The sequence below is a fragment of the Panthera pardus genome, unplaced genomic scaffold (assembly GCF_024362965.1).
Source record: "Panthera pardus isolate Hobbes unplaced genomic scaffold, ASM2436296v1 HiC_scaffold_6, whole genome shotgun sequence".
NCBI classification, from domain to species: Eukaryota; Metazoa; Chordata; class Mammalia; order Carnivora; family Felidae; genus Panthera; species Panthera pardus.
In genome coordinates, this window is record NW_026526991.1 from 8,925,264 (window position 1) to 8,947,894 (window position 22,631).

The 22,631-nt window shown below is 64.6% G+C and overlaps 1 protein-coding gene across 2 annotated transcripts in view; it reads left to right on the forward strand.

The window, feature by feature from the left end:
• The window catches only part of TAFA5 (TAFA chemokine like family member 5), a 190,479-nt gene that overhangs the window by 133,644 nt on the left and 34,204 nt on the right, over positions 1 to 22,631 (forward strand). For both annotated transcript variants that reach the window (XM_053895835.1, XM_053895834.1), the window contains exon 3: positions 22,402 to 22,529. In XM_053895835.1, coding sequence (XP_053751810.1) covers positions 22,402 to 22,529 — 128 coding nt within the window. The remainder of the gene's footprint in view (positions 1 to 22,401; positions 22,530 to 22,631) is intronic.

Consider the following 22,631-nt stretch of genomic DNA (forward strand, 5'->3'; position numbering starts at 1 on the left):
GGCCGGATGCACGGTCGCGGCTCCAGGCTGTTTGCCTTGGGCAGTTTGCAGCTGTGGCTCATGCAGCCGTCTCGGTCCCCCGCGACAGCGTCTGGTGCCAGGTGACCGCTGGTCGCTGAGCCACTGGCCCCCACGCCCTGTGCGCCCTCCCCCACGGCGCCCCAGAGTGTTTGCAGATTTCCTGGCGAACCTCAGGTTCAGAGGCATCAGTGGGTTTACTAGGTGTGGACCCCCGGGGGGCACTCTGAACAGAGAACACGCGGGTGGCTCAGCTCTCAGTGGGGCGCAGACCTGGATGCCCGGGAGCGCTCCCGGGGCCTTCGTAAGGGTCACAGACACCACGGTGCAAAGGGCAGGTGGCACAGAGACCCTCTTGCTTTACGTGTACTGCACCCCCGTGACCTGCTCTGGGTCTCTGCCCGTGCCTCTGCCCCTCATCTCTGCTTCTCGGGGGTCTGCCCTCCGATGGCCGCTCCCCTGCTCCCCCTGCTGCGGCTTCCCTGCCAGGCTGGCCCGCTGCCTCTGCTCTCCCGACACGGGCGCTCGGCTGTGGAGCAGGCGGTGGCTCGGGGTCCTGCTTCTGCAGCGGGCTGCCCCCCTAAATGGGGGACGACGCCAGGCTCGGCCGGCCAGGCCGCCTCCGGGGAGCAGGCTGGGTGTCAGGCATCGGGGAGGAAAGCTGGCACCCGGTGACTGACAATTAGGAAGGGTTCCTGGGTTCTTGCCTGTGGTCCTCAGGCTGAACGTCTGTGCTTGTGAGATGGTGAACAAGGGCCTGGAAACTCGGGCCTGATGGCTTTAGGTAGTTCAGATACAGCCACTATTTGGAACCCTCATCCACCAGATGTGCCCCCGCCTTGCAGGGACCCCGTCCAGCTGGGGGGGACTCGGGGACCCTGGACTCCTCACACTGCCTCCAGCTGTGGCAGCCGTACAAGTCCCTGAGGTCCTGCAGAGCATGTCAGCCGTCCCCCCCAGTCAGAGTGCAGGGCAGGGGGCAGGGGGCAGGCCACCGGGTGCCTCCAGATGGGCTCCGACCCGAGAGCAGATGGCCCGAGGTTCCGTGGAAACCGCAGATGCGTTTCCTAAGTCGGGAGCACTTTTCCGGTTCTCTGGGCCCTTGGTTGCCGACGTGCCCCGCGCTCGGGACATTGGTAGAGCTTGCAGACAGACATCTCAGCCCAGGGTCCTCGGACACAGTGGCCCTGCTCTGGGCCGACCTGGGTGCAGAGTTTCGGTGAGGCCAGAAGCAAGGAAGCCATGTTCCACATTCAGAACCCAGTTCGTCCCCAGTTTGGAGCCTGTCGGGACCTGGAGGGATCACACCGGTGAGCAAACAGACATGTGATCAGGGCATCCTTCCTTCCCCCCACGCAGCTTTGAAACGTTTAAAACCCAGACAAACAGCTTCCGATACAGACGCCTATCTGAGATTCCAGGATAAGACATGCGCGTAAAGTTGCTTGAGTTGAGTTTGGAGTCGCCTATGGGTTTTGCAAACATAGCGGATCCGGGCGTGTTGTCCAAACACAGCCTGGTCAAACACACGCACCTGGTCAAACAGCAGCATCCTCGCCCGGGGTCGGGGGCTGAGCTCACCGATCTCGGATTCCGGGCAGCTGAGCACACAGGTCGGGCTACTGTCCCGCAGCCGAGGGGCCTTTCTCTGGATGGGAGGCACAGCGTGGCACGTGGCCCGCACCACACTCTGTGTTCTGAGCTCCGGGACCTGTTCACGTGGCCGTGTGGGGAAACGGGACAGGATGCGCTCCTTAGCCTGGGCCCTAAATCTCTGTGAGAAGAGGGAGGCATCTCAGGAAGACAGAGGCACGGATGGAAGAGGCCGCGCAGGGGACAGCTGGAGAGACATCAGAGGGATGGTCTCAGAGACCGGCAAGGCCGGGGGTGGCACCCCCACCGGGAGCTGGAAGAGGACCCTCCCCCGGAGCCTCAGAGGGAGCACGGCCCTGCCCACACCGTGGTCCCGGACTTCCCGCTGCAGAACCGTGGGCGCTAAGTTCCTGTTGCTCTGGGCCGCCCTCGTGCGGTGCTGTCACAGCGGCCCCGGGACCCTGGCCGCACGAAGCCCGTCCCTGGAGGTGCCCTGGCCCCACCTGCTCCCCTGGCTCCGCACACAGGGCACCTGGGCCGCGAGTCAGCCCCCCGCCTCAGCCCTGGCTCTGGCCCCTCCGAGGGCCCCACGTCACCACTGCTGGAGGCGCCCCTCGGCACCTGGGCCCCGGGGCCTGCACGTAGCATTCCGATGGCGTCCCCTTCCCACCTCTCGACGCCCTCCCGCGTCTCTCTTCAGTGCCACCAGGGAGTGAGGGCCGGCTTCGTGCATCCTCTTGCAGATGGCCTCCCGGGCGTTCCCGCTGAGCGCTCACCTAAGGCCGCCGTGTACCCGCCTCCTCCTCGGGAAATCGGACGTTGTTCCCTCTCCTGTCTCTCCTTGTCCTGACCTCAGACCTGGTCTGTGTCTGGACTCGAGGGGACGAGGCCCAGCACCAGGCCGGCCCCCCCGCCCCACGCCCCCAGATGGAGATGGCCGTGAGCATCCCTCGGACCTTCCAGGACGTGATCGTGGCTCCCAGAGCAGTCCTCGGTTTCCCTTGGTCCCTGTCTGGGGACAGCAGATGTCACACGCTCAGTGCTGTCCTCCTGACGTGTCCAGCAGCCTGACTTCCCGACACCACGGCCCGCGGGAGCCCAGCTCTGCCCCTGTCGGGATGACAGACGTGACCTCCCAGCCCAGGGGCTTCACCTCTCGGGTGCCTGTCACTGCACCTGCCCCTTAGGGCTGCAGCGAGCCGTTTGTGAAGAGTCCCGGCCCCGACGCAGCTGGGAGGGCGCTGGCGGGAGGGTGGGTGGCCCTGGGAGCCGCTGCGTCTCTGCGCTGGGGGCGCCTGGGTCTGGCAGTGCTGTCCTTGGTGTGTGTTCCACGTCCCGTGTCCCTCGGAGACTGCACGCTCTGTCAGGACCGCCTGTCAACCATTACGACCCGGCCAGGGCTCAGGGCAACCACCACAGAGGGGGGACGACTCTGCTTCGGGCGTGGTCCGTGCGTCCGTGCCCCCACTGGGCTCTGTCGAGTGTCGGGGCCCAGCTCACGTTCTCAGCAACAGCTCACGGCTGCCCCGTCCACGCCCGAAGCCACGGCGGGTTCCTTCCGTAGGGATTCACTGCTCCCTGCAGCTGGTGGTTGTGGGAGCACCAGCCTCCTTCCCTTGGGGTCTCTGACTGACGGAACTTCAGTTACACGGCGGCAGCCCCAGCTGCCAGCGGCCGAATCACGGACCCGACCCTCCTGGCGAACTGGCGACCTCGGACGGGTGTGGACGTGAGCCAGGCTGGCGGTGGAGACCGGGTGGCCGACCCGCACGGGGGCTCGTGCCTGCACGCTTCTTCCAGCGGGAGCCACGTGTCCCCCTTCCAGGCGAGGCCACGGGGCTGCGTTTGCAGGGCCCTGACCGAGGCCCAGGCCCACGACCCCACGCGTGCCTGGGGCTCCGGGTCACGTCCCGCAGCCAGCACCGGGGCGCCTTGCCCTGGGCCCCCACCTCCAGGCCGGCCAGCCTGCTGCGTCCGAGCCTTCGTGTCACAGCCGCTTCTGAAAGAACCGTCAGTCTTTTGCTCGAGTTTCTCGTTTTCCAGGGGCCGTGACCCTTGGACCTCCTTGCGTGACGTGACAGCAAGGCAGCACTTGCTTTCCTGGGACGGGGACAAGACGTGGCCCCTTCCAGGCCCCTGTGGGGGCCGCGGGGGCCTGTGGGACAGTGACTCGTGGAGCTTCCCGAGGGCAGGGCAGCAGGGTTCAGGGGGACACAGAGACAGGCGGCCCTGAGCCCAGAAACAGGTGTCCGCCAGAGAAGCCTGTTGCCTGCCTTCCTGGGAAGGGTGAGCGGGACGGGCTTCTGGGAACCTTCCGGTAACAGTTCCGTGAAGGGCCCTTGTTCCATCATGTGACTTAAGTCCAGTCCAGAGATGTGACCCCTTGCCCGGCTCAGAGCTCTGGGTGCCGAGGGCTCCCCGGGGGAGCAAGTTTGCTGTGCCAAGAGGGGACCAGCCATGGCTCCAGAGTGTCCAGGACCTGCCAGCCTGGCCTCCTTCCTGTGGGCACAGTGAGGGTCCTGAGATGGTCAGCACCGCCCCCCACCCCCACCAGCCCCACATGGGCCACACCAAGTAGGAGAGGGCAGAGCCGCTGGAAGACAGAGATGCTGGGTCTGGAGAAAACTCTCCAGGAACCACTGGGGTCCTTGGTTTCATGGACATGTGGTGGTTCCCCCCATTACAGTGGGGACCCCAAGTCCCTGCAGTCCACATCTGCACCTCCACAGATGCCCACAGGCTGCTGCCTTACAGTTCTGCTCCCAGCCAGAAAGGGCCACAGACAGAATGCCCCATGCCCTCCATCACCACCCGCCGACCTTCCTCGTGGAGCGCAGGACGAGGTCAGAGGGGGGGAGGGGCTGGAAGTCTGGAGCCCTGGTCTTGACCGCACCCAGGCTGTGCATGCTGTGGAGTCAGCAGAGGACAGGAGGGAGGCGTCCCTGAGGGGTGGATTCATTGGCCCTTACCAGCAGGCATGATCCTGTCTAAGGACCCATCTCTGACCACTGGGAGGAAGGAAAGCAAGTTCAGGGGTTCACAGCATTCAGCACACCAAAGGTTGGGGTGGACAGACGGACAGGTGGGTGGATGATGGATGGATTGGTGGGTGGGTGGATGGATGGATGGGTGGGTGGATAGATAGATGGTAGGTGGATGGACCAATGGATGGATGGATAGATTAATGGATGGATGGATGGATGGATGCATGAGGGGCTAGGTGGGTGGGTAGGTAGGTGAATAGATGCATAGATGGATGGGCAGTTGCATATTTGGATGGCAGATGGGTGCGTGGATGGATGGATGGACGGATGGGTGGAAAGATGGATGGGTGGGTGCATGGATAGATGGGTGGGTGGATGGATGGATGGATGGATGGGTGGAAAGATGGATGGTAGGTGGATGGACCAATGGATGGATGGATAGATTAATGGATGATGGATGGATGGATGGATGGATACATGCATGAGGGGCTAGGTTGGTGGGTAGGTAGGTGAATAGATGGGTAGATGGATGGGTAGTTGCATATTTGGATGGTGGATGGGTGAGTGGATGGATGGATGGATGGATGGCTGGGTGGAAAGATGGATGGTAGGTGGATGGACCAATGGATGGATGGATAGATTAATGGATGGATGGATGGATGCATGCATGAGGGGCTAGGTGGGTGGGTAGGTAGGTGAATAGATGGGTAGATGGATGGGTAGTTGCATATTTGGATGGCGGATGGGTGAGTGGATGGATGGATGGATGGCTGGGTGGAAAGATGGATGGGTGGGTGCATGGATAGATGGGTGGGTGGATAGATGGATATGCAGGTGGAGGGGTAGACAGAGGATGCCTTCCTGAATATTCTGTGGGCTCCACAATGAATGAGACCTCTGTGAATAGGGCTGAGTCTGAGTCCTGGCAGGGCACTGGCTTCCCCAAGGAAGCAGCGTTGTCCTCAGTCCCTCCCTGCCGTGACCCCCGTCTCCCCTGTTCAGGCAGGACCCACCTCCGCGTTGTTTCCGCCTCTGCTTGTTCCCCAGAGCCTGACACCCACAGCACATGCAGCCGCCCGCTGGCCTAAGTGAAGGGATGTCCCAGCCCTGAAGGAAGGAAGGGGGCTGTCCCCTCGTGGTTCAGCTCCCCCAACAGGATCCCTTCTGCTTCCCGGAGCCAGAGGGAGACGCTTTCCTCTCCACACCCTGAAATTAAAACCCAGCTGCCTCTCTTGTCCTGCCCGTTAAGTAGCTCCTGTCAACTTGTGGGAATTTGCCCAAGAAAAAAATAATTGCAGTGGCCTTTTTTTTCCCCTCTACTTACATTTCTTAATCCTAATGAAATAATGAAGCAGCTAGCACGTGACAACTGTGTTTCTTTCCCTCCTTCTGCCCCTCAATCTAATTCGATTACCCACGTTTGGAGTGTCTTCCACTGGTGTGGCTCAGTGCACATCACAAAGCGAGCCTTCCCGTTCCTGTGCCGCAGAATAGTCCTAGACAGCTAATGAATCACGCTAATCAGAGGACCATCTTGAAAATTAATACATTCTCCTGTAACTATTTAAAGAAAAAATAATTATTGAGACCGTTCGCGCTAGATTATGCTGTCTCGAAGTCGTAGAAAGAAAATTTTGTCTAATTTTAAGATGTGATCTCGGGTTTGCCGAATTTTTCTTCCCCCGAGCGATGGAAGGGGCCCGTGCCGGGCAGCCCTGGGGGGCGGGGGGCACGTGCCCTTTGCTTCCTGCCTTCTGGGCCTCGGGCTGTGGAGGGCCAGCCTCAGGCGGGTCCGGGCCCTGCTTCCCTCGCAGACCGTGGCCGTGAGCAAGCCCACTCCACCCCCGGCTGTGGGGCGGGGTAGCCCCCGGCCTGCCTTCTTAGCACATGGGGTTAAAGGGAGATTCTCTACCTCGCCTGCTCCTAGGAAACAGTGCATCCTGGTGTCCGAAGCGGGTGTGGATGCGCCCCAGCACCGTGCACTGGCTGCTGTGGGCCCTTCCCGCCCCCGTCCCCAGCATCCCTCCCGCGACCTGGCGCTCACAGGCGCTCAACTGCAGACGGGAGGCACAAGGCTGGGGGACTCGCGGGGGACGCTCTCCACCTCTGTCCGCCTCTGGCTGGGGGGGGCGTTAGCGCATTGCCCTCCTGGTCCAGGGTTGGGGCGACCCTGCCTGGCCAGGCCTGCTTGGCCCGCCTGCCCTCCTGCACCCTCAGGGTCTCAGGGTTCAGGAGAGTTCAGTTAGCCCAGTGGAGAGGGCCAAGCCCCCGATGACTTTTACGAAAACGCGAGCAAGTCGTCCGCACAGAGACTCGACGGTAACGTGACGGTGTGCGTGTTGCTCTGTCAGTTGGCTTTGCGTCTGGGTTGCTTTGCTCAACGAAGGCCGAGCTGGTTCAATGCACTGGCTCTTGCTTTGGAACCCAGGTCACCCCTGCGGCCCCGAGGGCTACGTTGGAGTCTCCCGGGCGGGGCTTTAGAAATGCGGACGCCTGGCCCGTCCCGGCCACTCACCGGGACTCCCCCCGGGCACCCAGGCTGCTTTGGTCTGACTGGGGGCCACTGTCCTTCCTGCCTCCTCCGCGCCTCCCTCTCTTCCAATCCCAGCACCTCCGAGCCTCTAGCTAGACGCTTCCCTTGGCCGCTGGCAGGGTGCTCTCTGCCCTGGGATGTGGGTTCTCCAGGAGGTGGGCCGGGGCGCAGGGATGCTTGTGGGGAATCAGACACTCCTGATGATGTGCCGTCTGTCAGAAGGGGAGCCTCCCCAAAGCACGGGAATTTCGCCCGCACTCTGCCTGCAGCTAGATGCTGCCTTCTCCGCATCTCCTGGCCGGAGCTCACCCGCTGGGGAGCTGGGGTCGGCGGGTGGAGAGCTGTCCCTCCCCTGCCCTCCTCATGGCACCGTGGATACATCCCAGCTCCTGCCCTCCGGCTGGCGGGCCAGGGAAGCTGCCGGAACAAGCCCCCCTCTCTCTGACAAGGTGGGGGCTCCTAGCCAGGGCTGCAGGGTGTGGCCCTCCCTCCTCTCCACCCCCTCCTGTTCAGGAAACGGGCCTGGGCAGGCTGACTCCCTGACCAGGTGCTGGCTGAACGTGCCATAACCCCAGGAGAGCCCACCTAGAATAGGCACCACATTCCAGAAAGTGCCGCCTGAGGGTCCGGGTGGGGTTCGGCAAGCCTCGGGGGGACCTGGCTAATGGACTCTGAGCCCTCAGGCCCTTGCTCAGCTCCCTGCATGGCCTGGAGGACCATGGCCCTTCTAAGACACCGGCGGGACCTGCCCCGGGGGCCTGGTCACCCAGTGTACTGCCCCCGCCCCAGTGCCGGCCTCTGCCCCCCTGGCCTCTGTAGCCGCCTGAGTACACGGAGCTTCCTGTGTCTCTGCGATGCTTCAAGCTCACAGCAGTGACCACACACCTGCCCCGGGGCTTCAGGGCCCCTTTCTCTGCCTGTAGCGCCCTCTCTCCCTCTTCGCTGTGGCCAATTCACTCCTTTAATCTCACCTCTTCCAGGAAGCCCTCCCGGCTGGCCCAGGGCCTCCTCTGAGCCCCCACTGCCCTGTGGACACCCCATGGCCAGCGCTTTCTCTGGTGTAGGATGTTCTTAGACTATTGACTCTATGCTCCTAAGGACAGGCCCACGTCCCTGAGGCAGGAGACACTGGGTTCAGCCTGAGTGAGCGTTCGTGGCCCTCTTTGCCCAGAAGGCAGAGCCCCCGCTTGAGCTCAGGGGTCCCGGAGGCCGAGCTGCGCCCACTGCTATCCCACTTGCTCCCGATGGGCTTATCTGAGGCCGGAGCCCATGGGCCTTCGCCTCGTCTGAGGAGCCCGGGGAACGGCCAACAGCACCTGCCTGTGAGTGACGAGGCCGGGCGTCACGGATGTTTTGCAGGGGCGCTGGCTGCGAGCTCTCCGTCTCCCTCCTGTAACCAAGACGACCCAGAGCAGGTCAGGGACTCAGGCCAGGCCCCACTCCCCAGACGAGGCAGAACCCTGAGTGTCGGCTCCCCGGCCACATGGATGCCGGGACCCCCAGGCCATGGCGGTCCAGCTCCTGCTGGCTCGTGAGTTAGCGCTGGGGCCGGCTTCGCCTTTGTCAGCAGGGAGCGTGCTTCCTGTTGTGGCCCCTTGAGGATCCAGCGGGACGGGGTCTGTGGGACACCTTTGCAAACTAGTTGATGGAGGTTTGTGCCCATCTTGAGTGAGGGGTAGGGGGTGGGGGCTGGTGCAGCAGTGAGGGCACACGGGCAGGCGACTCATACAGACTCACTTGCTGTCAGCCCCCTCGATGTAAATGATGGGCACACTGGCGAGGGCATGAATCCCAGACCAGGAGTGTGACTGCACAGGTCACAGAAGATTCTAGAAGGCTAAGAGAGGGAGAGCAAGGCTCTGCGTGAGAGTTTGTGCATGGTCCCTCCCTGACCCCTTCTGGCACCTCCCGATTTTCTCCCTTGTCCCCTGGCGTGGTGGCCGCCCTTCTGCTGGCTCGGTTCTGTGTGATGGTGACAGCCAGCTCCCGTCACCCAGCACCACGTGGACCCCCATCCATGCACTGCCCGTGTGCCACAGTGAGCCCATCGGCCGTCACCTGGACAGGGCACTCTGTAAAGGACTTAGGATTGCTGGGTGTGGCCACGTCCCCTGTCCCTACTCTGACTCAACCCAGCAAGACCTCCCCCGTGGGGCCCATGGGACGCCCGGCCCCGTGCCTCTCTGCCATGGGCCGGGCTGGAGCCCACATGCTGCCAGGCGGGCCTCGCACTGGGAGCTGGACCAGGGATGGGCCCTGGACCTGGGCACAGCTTGCAGGCTCCCCTCCCTCCCGCGCCCCTTGTCCCCCCTCAGCCGCAGCCTGACACTGGGGCAGAGGCCAGGGGGCGAAATTAATCCTCTCCGTTGTGGTGGCATCGGCCTGGCTCACTGCAAACCAGCACCGCAGACGCGCGGCTGTTGCGACGGCTGGACGCTGAGGGGGCCGATGAGCACATGGGGGCTTTGGTGATGGACAGACGGATCGACAGGCGGACAGACAGACGGGTAGACCGGTCCATCAATAGATAGATAGGCACGTAAGTTGACCCATAGACAGATCGGTAGACAGGTAAGTCGAGGTAAATAGATGGGTTGATCGATAGATACGTGATGGACACAATAGGTAGAATGAATGATAGGTAACAGGTAGATAGATGTGGATGTCTCCTTTTTTTAAGCTCATTTATTCGTTTTGAGAAATTGAGAAAACACAAGTGGGGGAGGGGCAGAGAGAGGGAGAGAGAGGATCCCAAGCAGGCTCCAGGCTCCGAGCTGTCAGCACAGGGCCCGACGCGGGGCTCAAACCCACGGACCGTGAGATCATGACCTGAGCCGACGCTGGATGCTTCACTGCCTGTGCCACCCCGGTGCCCCTGGGTGTATCTCCCTCTTCACCGGCTTCCCTGGTGGAGACCATTGTGAGGGTCTGCAGGTGTCTGGGGGGGAGCAGTTCCCAGGCAGGTGGGGATCAGGAGCCAGCCTGAGCCCACAGTGCGGCCTGAAGCTCCCTCGGGGGTCGGACGCTCCCACTGTGACCCACCACAGTGGGAGACCCGGGGCCCCAGACCCTCATTCGCAACCCCCGCCAGATGCTTCCTGCCGTGGGGACGGCACAGGGCTGGGACAAGGCGCCACTCAGGCCGTGCAGCCTGGGTGCTGATAGGGTGGGAGGGAGGCACACGCCCTCTGCCTCCCAGAGTCTCTGGCCCCTCGTAGCCCTGGGTCCACAGGGGGCAGGGGCCGCCGTCTCTCGCCTGTGACTCTCAGAACGGCATCCGCTCCTGTGCGCTTACGCCGCACAAACTTCCACCCCAGGTCGGCTTATTGGTGGGACGTGTTTCTTCAGGCTGCCCTGGGACCCCACTCCCGTCTACACTCGCACGCCGAGCGCAGGACGTGACTCCGGGCCGGAGCTCCCGTGGGAAAGACAGGCGTCCTCAGAGCTGTGCAGGGGCCGCGTTCAGGGCGGAATCCATTCCGTGAGCAGCCTGGCGGGACACATCCGGGGCCATGGAAATGCCCAGACCCTCGATCCCATAATTCCACTCCTAGAAATTTGTCTTGAGAAGATAATTCGAAAGAAGGGAAGACGGGTGTGTTGGAGCAGCGTTAAGCTGGAGGCACCAGCGGCCGAGGTGCCATCGGAACGGGGTGCTGACCCGCGGCCGCGCTGGGCAGAGGAGGGGGACGGCGGAGCGGCCGGGAGCTATGACTGCGTCCGGTGCGGGGGAGGGGAGAGAGACGCGGCGTGAGACCCGGGGGCCAAGAGCCTGGTCTCTTCCTGAGGCCTGTGCCCTGCCCCCGGCTGGGCCGGGCTGTCCCTTGCTGGCATCCACTCTGCCCGGTTCCGTTTTCTCCACCTCCACCCGCTCACCGTCCCCGACTCCACCTTGCTGTGCAGACGTCCGTCTGGCAGGTGGCAAGGGAGCCCCGCTGTGGCGGCCCCACTGGACACAGGCCCGCGGGACTGCCCCAGACGCGGTCCTTCTCGGACAAGCCTCCCTTCCTTCTCCCGCCGTGCCCTTGCCTCCAGGCTCCTGCCCAAGGGCCACACGGATCCAGAGAGCACGGGGCTCTGCTCAGGCTGCCCCAGCCCAGCTCCCCGCGGGGTCACTTGGCAGCCGTGGGACCCTGGCAGGTTTCCTGACCCCCCCCCCCCCGCCCCAAGCTTCCGTGTTCCCCTCTGTGATGTAAGGATGAGGGAGTCGGGCCTTCCTGGGGGTGATCCCAGCGGTTGTAACACTCACCGTGCATGGACGTCCCCGTGAGGACCCGCGAGGCATCCCCGTGTCCTTGGGCCTCATGCCTGTCCCCAGCAGCCGGTGGTGGGGCTCCCCAAGGGCCGGGTGGCCCCGCTCCTTCCCCCGCTGCGTGCTCACCTGATGTGTTCGGGCATTGACGTTTCAAAGCAGAATTTCTGGAGCACAGAAGGTGCTTCTGGGGCTGAGAGCAAATGGGTTTCTCCCTTAAGCTCGGGGGCATCTCTGAGGATACTCTGCTTGTTCGTATCATCCTGAGCCCCGTGTGGCTGACCCCGCAGGGGGCGCGGGCAGGAGACCTGGAGCCCACCAGGGGGGTCTGGACATACAGACTCCTCTCCACAAGGCCCCCGGCCCTCCAAGGGCCAGGCTGCACCTCGCTGTGCCCCCCAGACCCTGCACGCATGTCCCCATGTCCAGTCCCCCGTCTTTATACCACCCTTGCCCTGTCCTTCAGGGCAGTGCTCACCTGACTCCTCTGCCCCTGGCACCAGGCTGCCCAGGGAGGGCCAGCTGAAGGTGGGCTTTTGGGGGCGGGCCTTAAGCCACCCAGGGCACCCTCTGACCTTCCAGCCCCATGGGCCTCCCTGCCAGGAGAGGCCTTAACGCACCACCCCCTGGAGCAGAGCAGTGGGGAGCCCAGGGCACTCCTCCCCTTCCAGAACGTTCGCTACAGGGATCCTGTCTCAGTTAAGACCTCACGGTCTACATCAGCTCTCCCTACGGTAGATTTTTCTGGAACCCTGGGATGTGCCACTTATGTTTGGCTCCTGTGGGTCAGTGTGTGTGTGTACCTTTAACCAGTACGTGTGCCTGTGCATTAAGCGTCAGCTGCCCCTTTCCAGTGTGTGATCTGACCCCAGCGGGACAAGGGGGGTGTACCCTTCTGGGTCAGACCTGCCGGGGAGGGTCGCCCCCCCCACCTCGGTCGGACAGGGTCTGTCGGGGATCTCGTCGGAGGATGTGGCCGGAGCTCTCCTGCAGCCCCACTGGCTTTGTTCTGGATGATTCATTTTTCCAAGCTGTCGAGTAAAGTAAGCAGATTCATATGTTAATGGGAACGAAGAAACTGTTTATTCTAAAGGGAGCCGTGCGGTTTGTGAGCAGCGAAGAGCCTGGCGTTGAGCGCGCCAGTGCGGTCTCCACGGTCCCCTGGCAAATTAGCACGTCTGTCCCCGTCCATCTGTCCAGGCCAGACCGGGAGCGTGCTCGCCGCAGGGCCTGCTGTCCACACCTGCCACCGTCGGCCAGACTCGGGTCCCTCGGGGTCATATCTTTGTCTCCTCTGGTTCGGGGGTGGGCGAGGGGGCTGGCGGGGCTGGTGTCGTTCACGGGGATTGAGCCGAAGCATATTGGTGCCAGAAAATGAGGAGGGAGCCTCCGCGTCCTTCCCGCCAGGCGGGGTGTCGCTGGCCCCGGACTTCCCTCGTCACATGCGGCTCAGGTCCTGGACCAGAACGTTCAGACCCCACAGACGGACGCACACACACATGCACACACGTGTGCACATCACACCTGTGTGCGCGCACACAAATGCCCGGCTGCACGGCTCAACTCACCTGTGCACACGTGGTCAGCAGCTTGACCGCCATAGGAAGTGCCGTGGCTCTGGTGAGGAGGTTCCACTGGGGTCCACTCTGACCCTCAGCCCCGCCTCCTGAGGACCCCTGATGGGTAGGAATGAAGGCAGTAAGGAGTGACATCTGCGTGTATAACCCAGTCCCGGGCCGGTGTCGCCAGGGAGGCGAGGCGAGTGGGCACGGGGTTGCCACGCAGGGTCCACGCCTGCCCAGACTCTATGTCTCTGAGCATCTGTGACCACCTGGGCCAGGTGGGCCGGGCGCCTTCCGGTCCTGTGTCTTCATTCCTCCGTCCCTTGTCCCCTCGTCCCCCGGGGACCTCAGCAGAGCACTGAGGGGTCCCGCACAGTCCCGGGTCTGGGGTCATCAGAAGCCCTCCCACGGCCCACCACAGGGACAGCAGGGAGCGGCCGGGCCGTCCCGGGGGGAGAGGCGGAAGGCGGAGGGGTGGCGGAGAAGGGTTCCCAGGAGAAGGGGTGGCTGTGGAGATGGAGGGAGACCTGGGGGGCAGGAGAGGCAGGGCGGCAGGACACCAGGGGAAACACGGGTAGGACTTACACTGCCTGAGCATGGGGGGAGGGATGGGGATGGGGCCCAGAAGAGTCTGGGCCTGGGTACCTGCAGCGCCCCTCACCCTGGCCCCCTGGGGGGCTTCGTGGTGGGGTGGGGGCGCCTTCGGAGGATGGCGCGCACCTGGTAGCAGAGGGGGGAGCAGGAGAGGGGAACTCCCAGGCCTCAGTATTCCTGTCTGTGAAAGGGGCCCATGCTCCCTCCTGAAGGAGGGTTCGGAGGCTTAATGAGGTCATAAATCCGAGTTTTCCCTCGTTAGCGAGGGGTCCATGATGGCGTTTCCTCGTCTCCTGCTCCTCACGGGGCCTCACCTTACGTGCTTGTCCAGACGATGCCGCTTCTAGAGAAGTCGTTGGCCAGAGAGCCAGGTGGTCGCCTTTGAAGCGGGTGGCTCGGGCTCTCTGTGGCCTGCAGTGTGTGTGGTTTGTCCCGGTCCGTGAGCGTGTCCCCCGTGTCTCGCGGTCGTCTTCCCAGGTTCAGAGTCGTGGCCCGGAGGGGGGGTGTTCCTGCTCCCGGTGGGGCCGCGGCCCAGGAGCTGGTGCGGACGCCCCGCTCTCACAGAGCAAGTGCTCGGGGAGCCTTACTGAGTAAATAAAAGCCTCCTGGGCCTTCCCAAGAAGAACGCACTTCGGGAGACGAAGTCCGTGGCTCTGTTGAGGATCCGTGAGAAATTACTCGTGTAAGGCACCATTACCCTCCCGGATTGTAAATGAACTCAGCAAATGGCCCGGCATCCTGCTTGTTATTAGGTCCAAGGGAGCTTTGAGCCTGATCACCTGGGACCTCAGCTCCCGGCCCAGCCGCCGTGGCGGATCTTCACTGGGGGGGGGGGGGAGGTCCCCAGGCGGGGGCAGCCGAGACCCCTGCTGGCGGGCTGTGCCCACTTGTCTTCCTGGGGCGAGAAGTCTCGTGCTGATTCCTCCCTGTAACGCGAACGTTCTGATCGAGGACTCCGCGGGAGGGGTGGAAGTGAGGGGGGCGCTCTGTGAGCTCCGGGGTGCACGGGGACCCCCAGAGGTGTGGGCTCCGGGCCCCAGTGCCGGCTGCATGTGGGGTGTGAGGGCGTCGAGGGCGGCCTGGCAGGCCAGATGCTGGCCTGGACTCGGGAGCCAGGAGAGAGGGTGGCCTGGGAGGTGGAGGGGACGTGTGATCAGGCCCAGGGCAGAAGGTTCTGGAGGCAGGACAGAGATAAGGAGGCCAGGATTCAGGCAGCGGGGTGCTGGACGTTCACGGGCTTTATGGGCCAAGGAGGCAAGTCTGCGCTTCGATCTTGGGGTCACCTGGAGTTACTGGGGACACTCGAACCAGCAGCCGACACGTCAGAAGTCGGGTTTTGTGACGGCTCGCTCTTCTGTGTGTCTGGGCATTTCCTCAGTGTTTGCTGAGCACCTGCTCTGGTGGGCACGCACAGGTGCTCGTGCGCACCCCACCCCCGCGCCCACCTGCCTCTGGGCGAGACCAGTTGTCCGATGGAACACACTCGACACAGCGGGGGCCCCGTGCTGGCCCAGACGCTTCCTTGCTGCTCCCCATTTAAGCTGCTCTCTGGCACGTCAGGGGCCACAGCTGTTGGCCCAGCGTTTGCAAGGCGTCTGGGTGAGCTGGGACATCAGTGCCTCACGCCGGCTGCAGGGTCAGGCCCTGGGGATGCGGTCGGTCTGTACGGTGAGGACACAGGCTTACCTTCTGTTGCCATTGGGACACACGAGACGGGAGCGTCAGGCCCTGGCCAGGACCTGGACGTCCCTCCAGAGCATCAGGCGTCAGGCACGGCGTGTTCTCTGTCGATCGATTTGGAGAAACTGACTAGGAGCTGAATCGAAAGGCTCGAGGAGTCCAGGTGGTGGCAGGGCTGAGACTCGAACCCGGGCCTCCTGCCTCCCAGTCCTGCTCCCCACCCACCACGAGCCCTGAGGCCCCCCAGGCTGGGGAGGACACACGGCCCTCGCCGGCTGAGTCAGGGCGGGCAGGAGGTCCTGGCTGGCTGCCCCCCATGCCGCAGGCTCCACTGCGGGGCCTGGGGGTGCTGACTGGGCCCCCCCTCTGCAGCTGCATAACCATCTCTGCCTCCAGCGGGGTTTTCCACCGACGGGAGGAAGCCGGGTGGGTTTGTGCCGACACAGCTCCGCAGCCTTCCCGCATCAGCTGTCCTCCAGGGAGGCTGGAGGCTGTGAAGAATGAGATGTAGGCAGCGACGGGGTTGAGATTCCTCACCAGTCTCCGCTCATGCCGCACCGTGGGCACAAGCGGGGAGGAATCAGACTGGGACACGGGGGGCCTCTGAAAAGAAGGAGGTCTGTCCTGGAGTCACAGAGGCCACGAGAGGGCGCTTACGGGTTGGCCACTGGGCATGAACCCCAGCTTCTCACAGTTCCTTGTCCCGGGAACCCTCAGAACCCGCACGTTCTGAAAGAGGTTCCGGAGAGCCTCCGCTAAGAAGTGCGGTTGGAGTGAAGGGGCCAGTGTGCCCAGTACGACAAGAGCCCAGTCCAGGAGCTGCTGATGGTTGATGATGGGGATGCTGGTGGTGGTGAGGAGGCCTGTTGAGCCAGAGGGAGCTAGATCTGCTGAGTAGGGGTAGTGCAGCAGAGAAGACTTTGCAGCCAGACTCCTGGGCCTTTGAGGCTTCTGGAATGTGCTCCAGAGAAGGAGAATCGGGACTGAGCATCCTCCAGGCACGGCCTGGCCCCGCCGTGAGCCAACATCAGTTGGTGCCAGTCTCCACCCCGCCCTTCACAGGTCATTTGGGAGGAAGGAGAAAGGAGCGGCTGACCGGGCCCCGGGGAGGGGTGGGCCCCGCGGCGGGCAGGGATCGATCAGTGCTTAATCGAGTTTGGGGCTGGCCCTGATTTCGGCATGACTTTGCGAGCGACTTAAGATGTTCCGTTACCCGAACGACCACAACAAATGTGGGATCTATGAGAATCTCAGGGGAGACGCTTCCCCCATGGAGGGGCCGGAGGGACAGGGGGAAAGAAAGGCTACCCCACAGCCCATGCTTGCAGCACACGCCCGCCTCCAGGTCCCTCCGTCTCTAGGCTGGGGCCACGGCAGGGAGACCCCAGAGGGGGCTGTCACAGGAGATCCAAGCCCCTCTGGCTGGGGCGAGGGTGGTGAGGGCTACGGGACCGGAACCTTCTGGGCTCCCTTCTGCGGCCCCAGTCTGGTCCCGGAGGGTCCGTGCGTCAGTCTCCCACCCCGGCTCTGCCTCCTTCTCTGCCCAGCTCACCGCGGGTGGGCAGCGGGTGTTGCCCAGACTTAAATCACTTGAAAACTCCTTCGAAGGGAAAGCTCCTTCCCTGGGCCCCTCGCGACTGACCTAAATGGTTTCTATTATAATGTTGCCGGGATATGAACAAACACCAAGCCGGGCGTCCTCACCAGACTATAAACTGGAAAAAGACTGAACCCACTTACAGATTAAACACAAACAAAACTGCAGAACCGATAAAATTTAAATCGGCAGCATTTTTCTAGGGCAGATGTTCGGGGGAGATCCTCGGGCGTGGCACCCGCCGGTTTGCTCCATGTTTACGCTTTCTTCTGCCTTTGCCCGGAGGCTCTGGAGTTGGGGACACTGCCCACATGTTGTCTGAAACCCCACTGGTAACGGCAGAGCCTCCGTATTTCCCCCAGAGCTGTCCCGGGGCACTGGTGGGAGGGGCTCCCGGCGCCTGTCCCAGGCTGTCTCCTTCCAGCACTGCCTTAAATGGGCGTGACCCGGTCGTGACAGGGGCAGGGGACCGAGCCGTGCCCGTGTCCTGCCACGCTCTCTCCTGGTGAACTGCTCCCGGAGGGGCATTGGGGCAGGAAGCCAGCAGGGTGCCGTGGCCCCGGGCGCTGTGCCCCCCCCCCCCGTGTGGCCTTAGCGCCACCCCCTCTCCCTGTGCAAAGGCTGCAGAGCAAGTGGGGGCACACTTGTAGGCACAGAATGCACTCCAGGACAGCCAGGCTGCACCCGCGGGCGCAGGTCCCCAGTGTTTTTTAGAAGAGTCTTTGGAAGGAGCATGGCTTGCCTGACCGTCATCGTCCTGATGTAAAAGGGTCGCTGGGTGGAGGCACGTGTCCTCACCGAGGGCCCAAAGTCTGGGATTCCAGTAGGAGACGTTCACGGGGCTCCAACACCAGCCGGGACGGCCGCCGTGGTCGTCTCCAGTGGACCCTGCCGGGCTCTGCCTCCCTGGGGGACGGTGCTCAGAGAGGACGGCTCAGCCCTGCGTCTCTGGCAGGCGGTCCCCGCGGGTGGCCCAGTGGACGGTGTGGGGGACCCGGGGAGCATGGCGGGAGGGCTCGTGCCTTCATGCCCTTGTGCGGGAGTCCCTGTCTGAGGGGCAGAGAGCAAGGGTCCTCAGTGCACCCCCACACGGGGCCAGGGACCCCGTGGCCCGCAGGGTGCGCTCGCAAAGCCGCCGGACGAGCCCAGGCTCTGCCCTGGATGGAAGCTTCCGGCTGCTCCGGGAGAGTAAAGTGTTCTCGGGGGCGAGAAGATTGCCCTTCAGTCACGAAGCCGTGCAGCTCGGTGAGCTCGGACCCTCCACCCTGACATTCCCCGTCCCCCCGCCCAGCCCTGCCGCAGGCGGGGAGCCCCCTGAGCCGCCCCTTCCTGGCTCGGGCTGGGGTCGGGGGCCGGCGGGAGGAGCTCCCGGCTGTGTCCACGGTCCCCCGCTGCCTGACCCGGACCCGGTGCCGGGCCGCTCGCGCGTCTCTTCGAGGAAGGAGGGGCTTCTCCGGGGCCCGTGTGCCCGTGTGCCGGGTGTGTTCCCAGGGCCGGTGAGGCCGTGTTGCTGGGGGGCTGCGTAGGGACCCCTCCTCCGATCCCGCTGCCGTCCCGCTGTGTTTCTGAAGGGCTGTCCTTTCCCCGGAAGATAGTCTCTCCCTCGTCTCTTCTCAGAAGTGTCCCCGCTGCCCCCTGTCCGGCCCCGTCACTCTGTGGCTGTCCTGACCCGTCTTCAGCTCCATTCACCATCGGCCCGAACGCTGTCTGGGCAAATTGACCTTCCGGCAAATTCCCCGCCTGTAGCGCTGTGGCCCCCGCCTGCGGGCCCTACGCTGTGGCCTTTCCCCCCAGTGCCCGGCCTCTCTCCCCGGACCAGGGCCACCCGCCCCACCATCGCCTCGCTGCCCCTCTGGCCCTCTGATGCCCGTCCAGCTGTGTCCCGAGCGGCCTGCCTCACGCTGCCCACGGCTGCAGCGGGCTGAAGCAGCAGGGGCCTGAGGCAGAGCCCGCGTCCCTGGGATGTCTGCATGGAGGGCAGTCTGGAGCGGGGCCGGGAGCCACTCGGGGCCCCAGCCTGAGGCTCCCAGCGCTCACTGCTGGGGGAGGGGGAGGCGCCCAGCCAGCAGCAGGTGCACAGAGCCGCCCCGGGGTGCGAGTGGGCAGGTGCAAGCGTGTTCACGGGGAGCGAGACCGGCTGGCGAGAGGAGGTGCGAGCGCTGGGCGCCTGGGGGCGTCTCTGGGGACCCATGCGAGGTGGGGGCGGGCCGAGGGAGGGGCAATGGCACCCCCCACGGCCGAGCAGGCGCCCCAACAGAGGCTCCATTTTGGACCCCAGCCCCAGTCTGGACAAGCCTGCACTCCCGGGCCCGGGGACAGGCCGGGGGACGTGCCGATGACGCCTGATGAGCGGGGGGCCCAGCTGCCCACGCGGCTGAGGCCCCTGACTGTCAGCCACTGGGGGCACCGTCAGCCCCTGGCGGGTGCCCTCCCCGGCACCAGAGCTGCCTCAGCATCACCGACACCGTGACGTGTGGCACGAAAGGTCCCTGTGTCCCTGGGACGCGGTGGCCAGCACTGTGCCTGCCACCGCCTCCAGCAGGAAGTGGGCTCGGGCCGGCTGAGCTGAGGTCTGCAGCGAACAGAAGGCGTGTGCTCAGCAGCAGCCGGCCAGTGCCCTCCGCGGGGCCGGCCCCTGCCACGTCCGGGCCGCCACGCCGCGTGGGGGATGGCTGGCCGTCAGCCGCTCGATGCGTCCGCTCGTGTGTGTGTGCACGCACTCGTGGACGCACAGACGGGTGCGTGCTGTTTGCCTGTGTTCGTGCGTTTAAGAGTCTGTGTGCGTTTCCCGTGCGTGTGAACAGGAGCACATGGGAGCAAGCAGGGACGTGTGTGATCGGCCGTGTGGACACGGCGAGGGGGGCCGCGTGTTCCCCGCTTTCAGAGCTGCGTGTGTGGCGGGAAGGAGTGGAGGGGTGGGGTCCGCAGCCTCCAGCCTGCTTCCAGAAAGGTGAACGGAGCCCAGGCGGAGCCCGGGGTCGCACTGCGGTGACGTGGCCTCGGCTGAGGGCCTGGCAAGGGAGGGGGAGCTGCTGTGAGGCTAACGGGAGCGTCCCGAGGTCCTCAGGGTGCACGCGAGGCTGGGGCCGTCTGCCCCGCGTCTGTCCACGGCCGCCAGCCCCAGTGGCCGCAGGGGCCCCGACCGTGAGGGATGCGTGTCCGTGAGCGCCGACAGGCTGAGCCCCGTGTGGACACCTGCTCCTCCTCCCGGCACCGTGCTCCCCTGGGAGGACCGGGCCCGAGGGTGGACGAACGCTGCTGCTGAGGCCCCGCGGCCGGCACACGGCGGTGCAGCATGGAACCCAGGCCCTTCTGCCGGCCCCGCCAGCTCGGGCGTCTGGCCGTGTCCCGGGGTGTCCCGCACCCTGGGCGGCACAGCCCCAGCCGGGACCGGCCCTCAGCACTGTCTGTGCAGCCCCCTCGTGGATGACACGGTCCCCCGCCTGCGTGGCCTTCTTGCCTGCAGAACCTCGTCATCCTCTTGCCGCCGAAGGGGACGTCGTCCCCGAGACACCTTGTTCTTGCTCTCAGACCCTCGGTCAAGCGTTGGGGCGGCCCAGGCCTCCCCGGTGGCGGAGTCTCTGTGACCGCATTCCCTGGGTGCGGCTCAGGGAGACAGACGGGGAGCGCAGATGCGGATTCCCTTTGATCCACACTTAAGCCCCTTCCTCGCCGATCCTCACTGCTGATCCCAGAGAAGCTTCCCCGACACTTGTCGGGATCCTCGCCCAGACGCCACGCAGAGGATTTCCGGGGATTGGGCCGGGCGTGTGCCTCAATCCTGTAGCCGCTCCGTGGGCTTAGGGTGTCCGTCTCCTGGCTTCCAACAGGGCTTTGGGGCCATCTTTTACCAATAGTGCATCCGGGACAGGACGTCGTGGTGGGGCCCTGGCAGGAATGATGAGCGGAGGAGGAGGAGGCCTGGGGTGGGGTGGGGGGGGGGGGGGTGCGCTGGGCAAAGCTCCGGCTCCCGCGTGGCCGGGCCTGAGAGGGGCTCCCGCCCGCACCCAGCGTCTCTCCCAAGGGTCCGGCCCAGGACGGCGGCCGCTCATTGCAGAGACGTTTCTGGGGACGCTGCGAATGGAGTCCTGCGCGTCCCCACCCTGCCCTGGGGAGCCGCACTGGTTCTCAGCTGCAGTGTCTTCCGTGCTGACTTTCCAGCTGAATGAGAAGTGTGTCCGAGGGGTGAGTGTCCCTCGTGTCACAGGCTGCTGGGACAAAATGCCACCCCCAGGGCAGCTTCAGCAGCAAATGTTTGGGGGCCGGGATTTGAGGCAAGGGCACCGGTGGCTCAGGTTCCAGCAAGAGGCCTCCTCTGGCTTCTCACGTGTCCTCGTGGGCTCAGTGCTGAGGGACAGCGGGGACTCGGTGTCTGCTCTCACACGGACACCAGTCCTATGGGACCGGGACCCCACCCTCGTGACCTTGTGTCACCTGACTTCCGTAAGAGCACGGTGCCCGAGGGCCCACACGCTGGGGGTTAGAGGGTCAGGGCTTCACCTTGCGACTTAGCGGGGTGCAGTCCCGTCCGTGGCCTGGCCTGGAAAGGAGCGGGTCTCAGGGTCACCACCTAGTGCATCCTCTGGACGGCCCCAGGTCCCGCCCCCGGGCTGTCTCCTGGCCCCGCTGGCCTCCTCCCACCGCCTCCGAGGGGACAGGCACACCGGCACAGGGCAGATGCACGAACACGCGCCTGTGCTCGCTCGGCCTGGACCCCTGTGTGCGTCCTCCGGCAGGGGGGCGGGAGCTGAGGCCGAGGCTGTGGTTGGAAGCGTGCGTCTGGCCCGCTGGGGGCATCCGGTCTGAACGCTCAGACTCTGCACGGGGGACCCTCCGATTTGCACGGATGCCCTTCCTGTAGAAGTGCGGTCAGCCGGCCGTACGTGCCTCCGGAAGGACGCGCGCTGTGTCCTAACTCGGAAAGCAGCCACGGGCCCGCAGCCACAAAATGATGGGGTGCCTCCAGCAAGGGAGAAACGTGGCTCTTTTCTGCCTGGAAGCGGTTGGTTCGGGCTTTATGGCTGCCGCGTCACTCCGGGCTCAGCGGCCACCTGGGGTCTACCCACCCTGTCGCTTGCCTGCACCCCAGGTGATGACAGGGGCTCAGGTCAGCCCCCCGCTTTTGGAGGAGGACCAGGGAGGGGCCGTGGTCACTGCGAGACCCGCCATGGATCGGTCCGATGGCAGCACTGGCCCACCTCCTGAGGACCCCGCTCGTAGCGCCGACCCCCGGCCCCTGCGTCCCCATCCTTCACCCGGCCCGCGTGTGCCACACCGGAAGGACATCCGGTGCTGCTTTTAAGGAGAGAAGAGACTTGTCCACTCCAGGACGAGGCCGTGGCTGCTCCCTGAAACTGTCCTCAACACCCCGTTACCACTTACTGGGGGCTGGGGGTTGGGGGCTGGGGGCAGGGCCGGGCCTGGGGAGCAGCACCGAACGGGGTCCGGGGCAACAGTGGCCGGCCGCCCCGCGTGACCCGGGCGCCACCCACCAGGCCTTCGGCCCCCGTGGCCGGCGCCCAGGGTGGGGTCAGGGTGCGGGCGCTGCCCCAGCTGAGCCATGCTGACCGCCCTCCTGTCTCCCACAGCTCGGATCATCAAGACAAAGCAGTGGTGCGACATGCTCCCGTGTCTGGAGGGTGAAGGCTGTGACCTGCTGATCAACCGGTCAGGCTGGACGTGCACGCAGCCTGGAGGGCGGATAAAGACCACCACGGTGCGTACTCGGCCCTGCTCGTTCTGGGACGCAGGGAGGGCGGCGGGCCCCGGGCACTGGGTCCTCGAGGGGAGGCGGCCCCACACCGGCGATGGCAGGGGC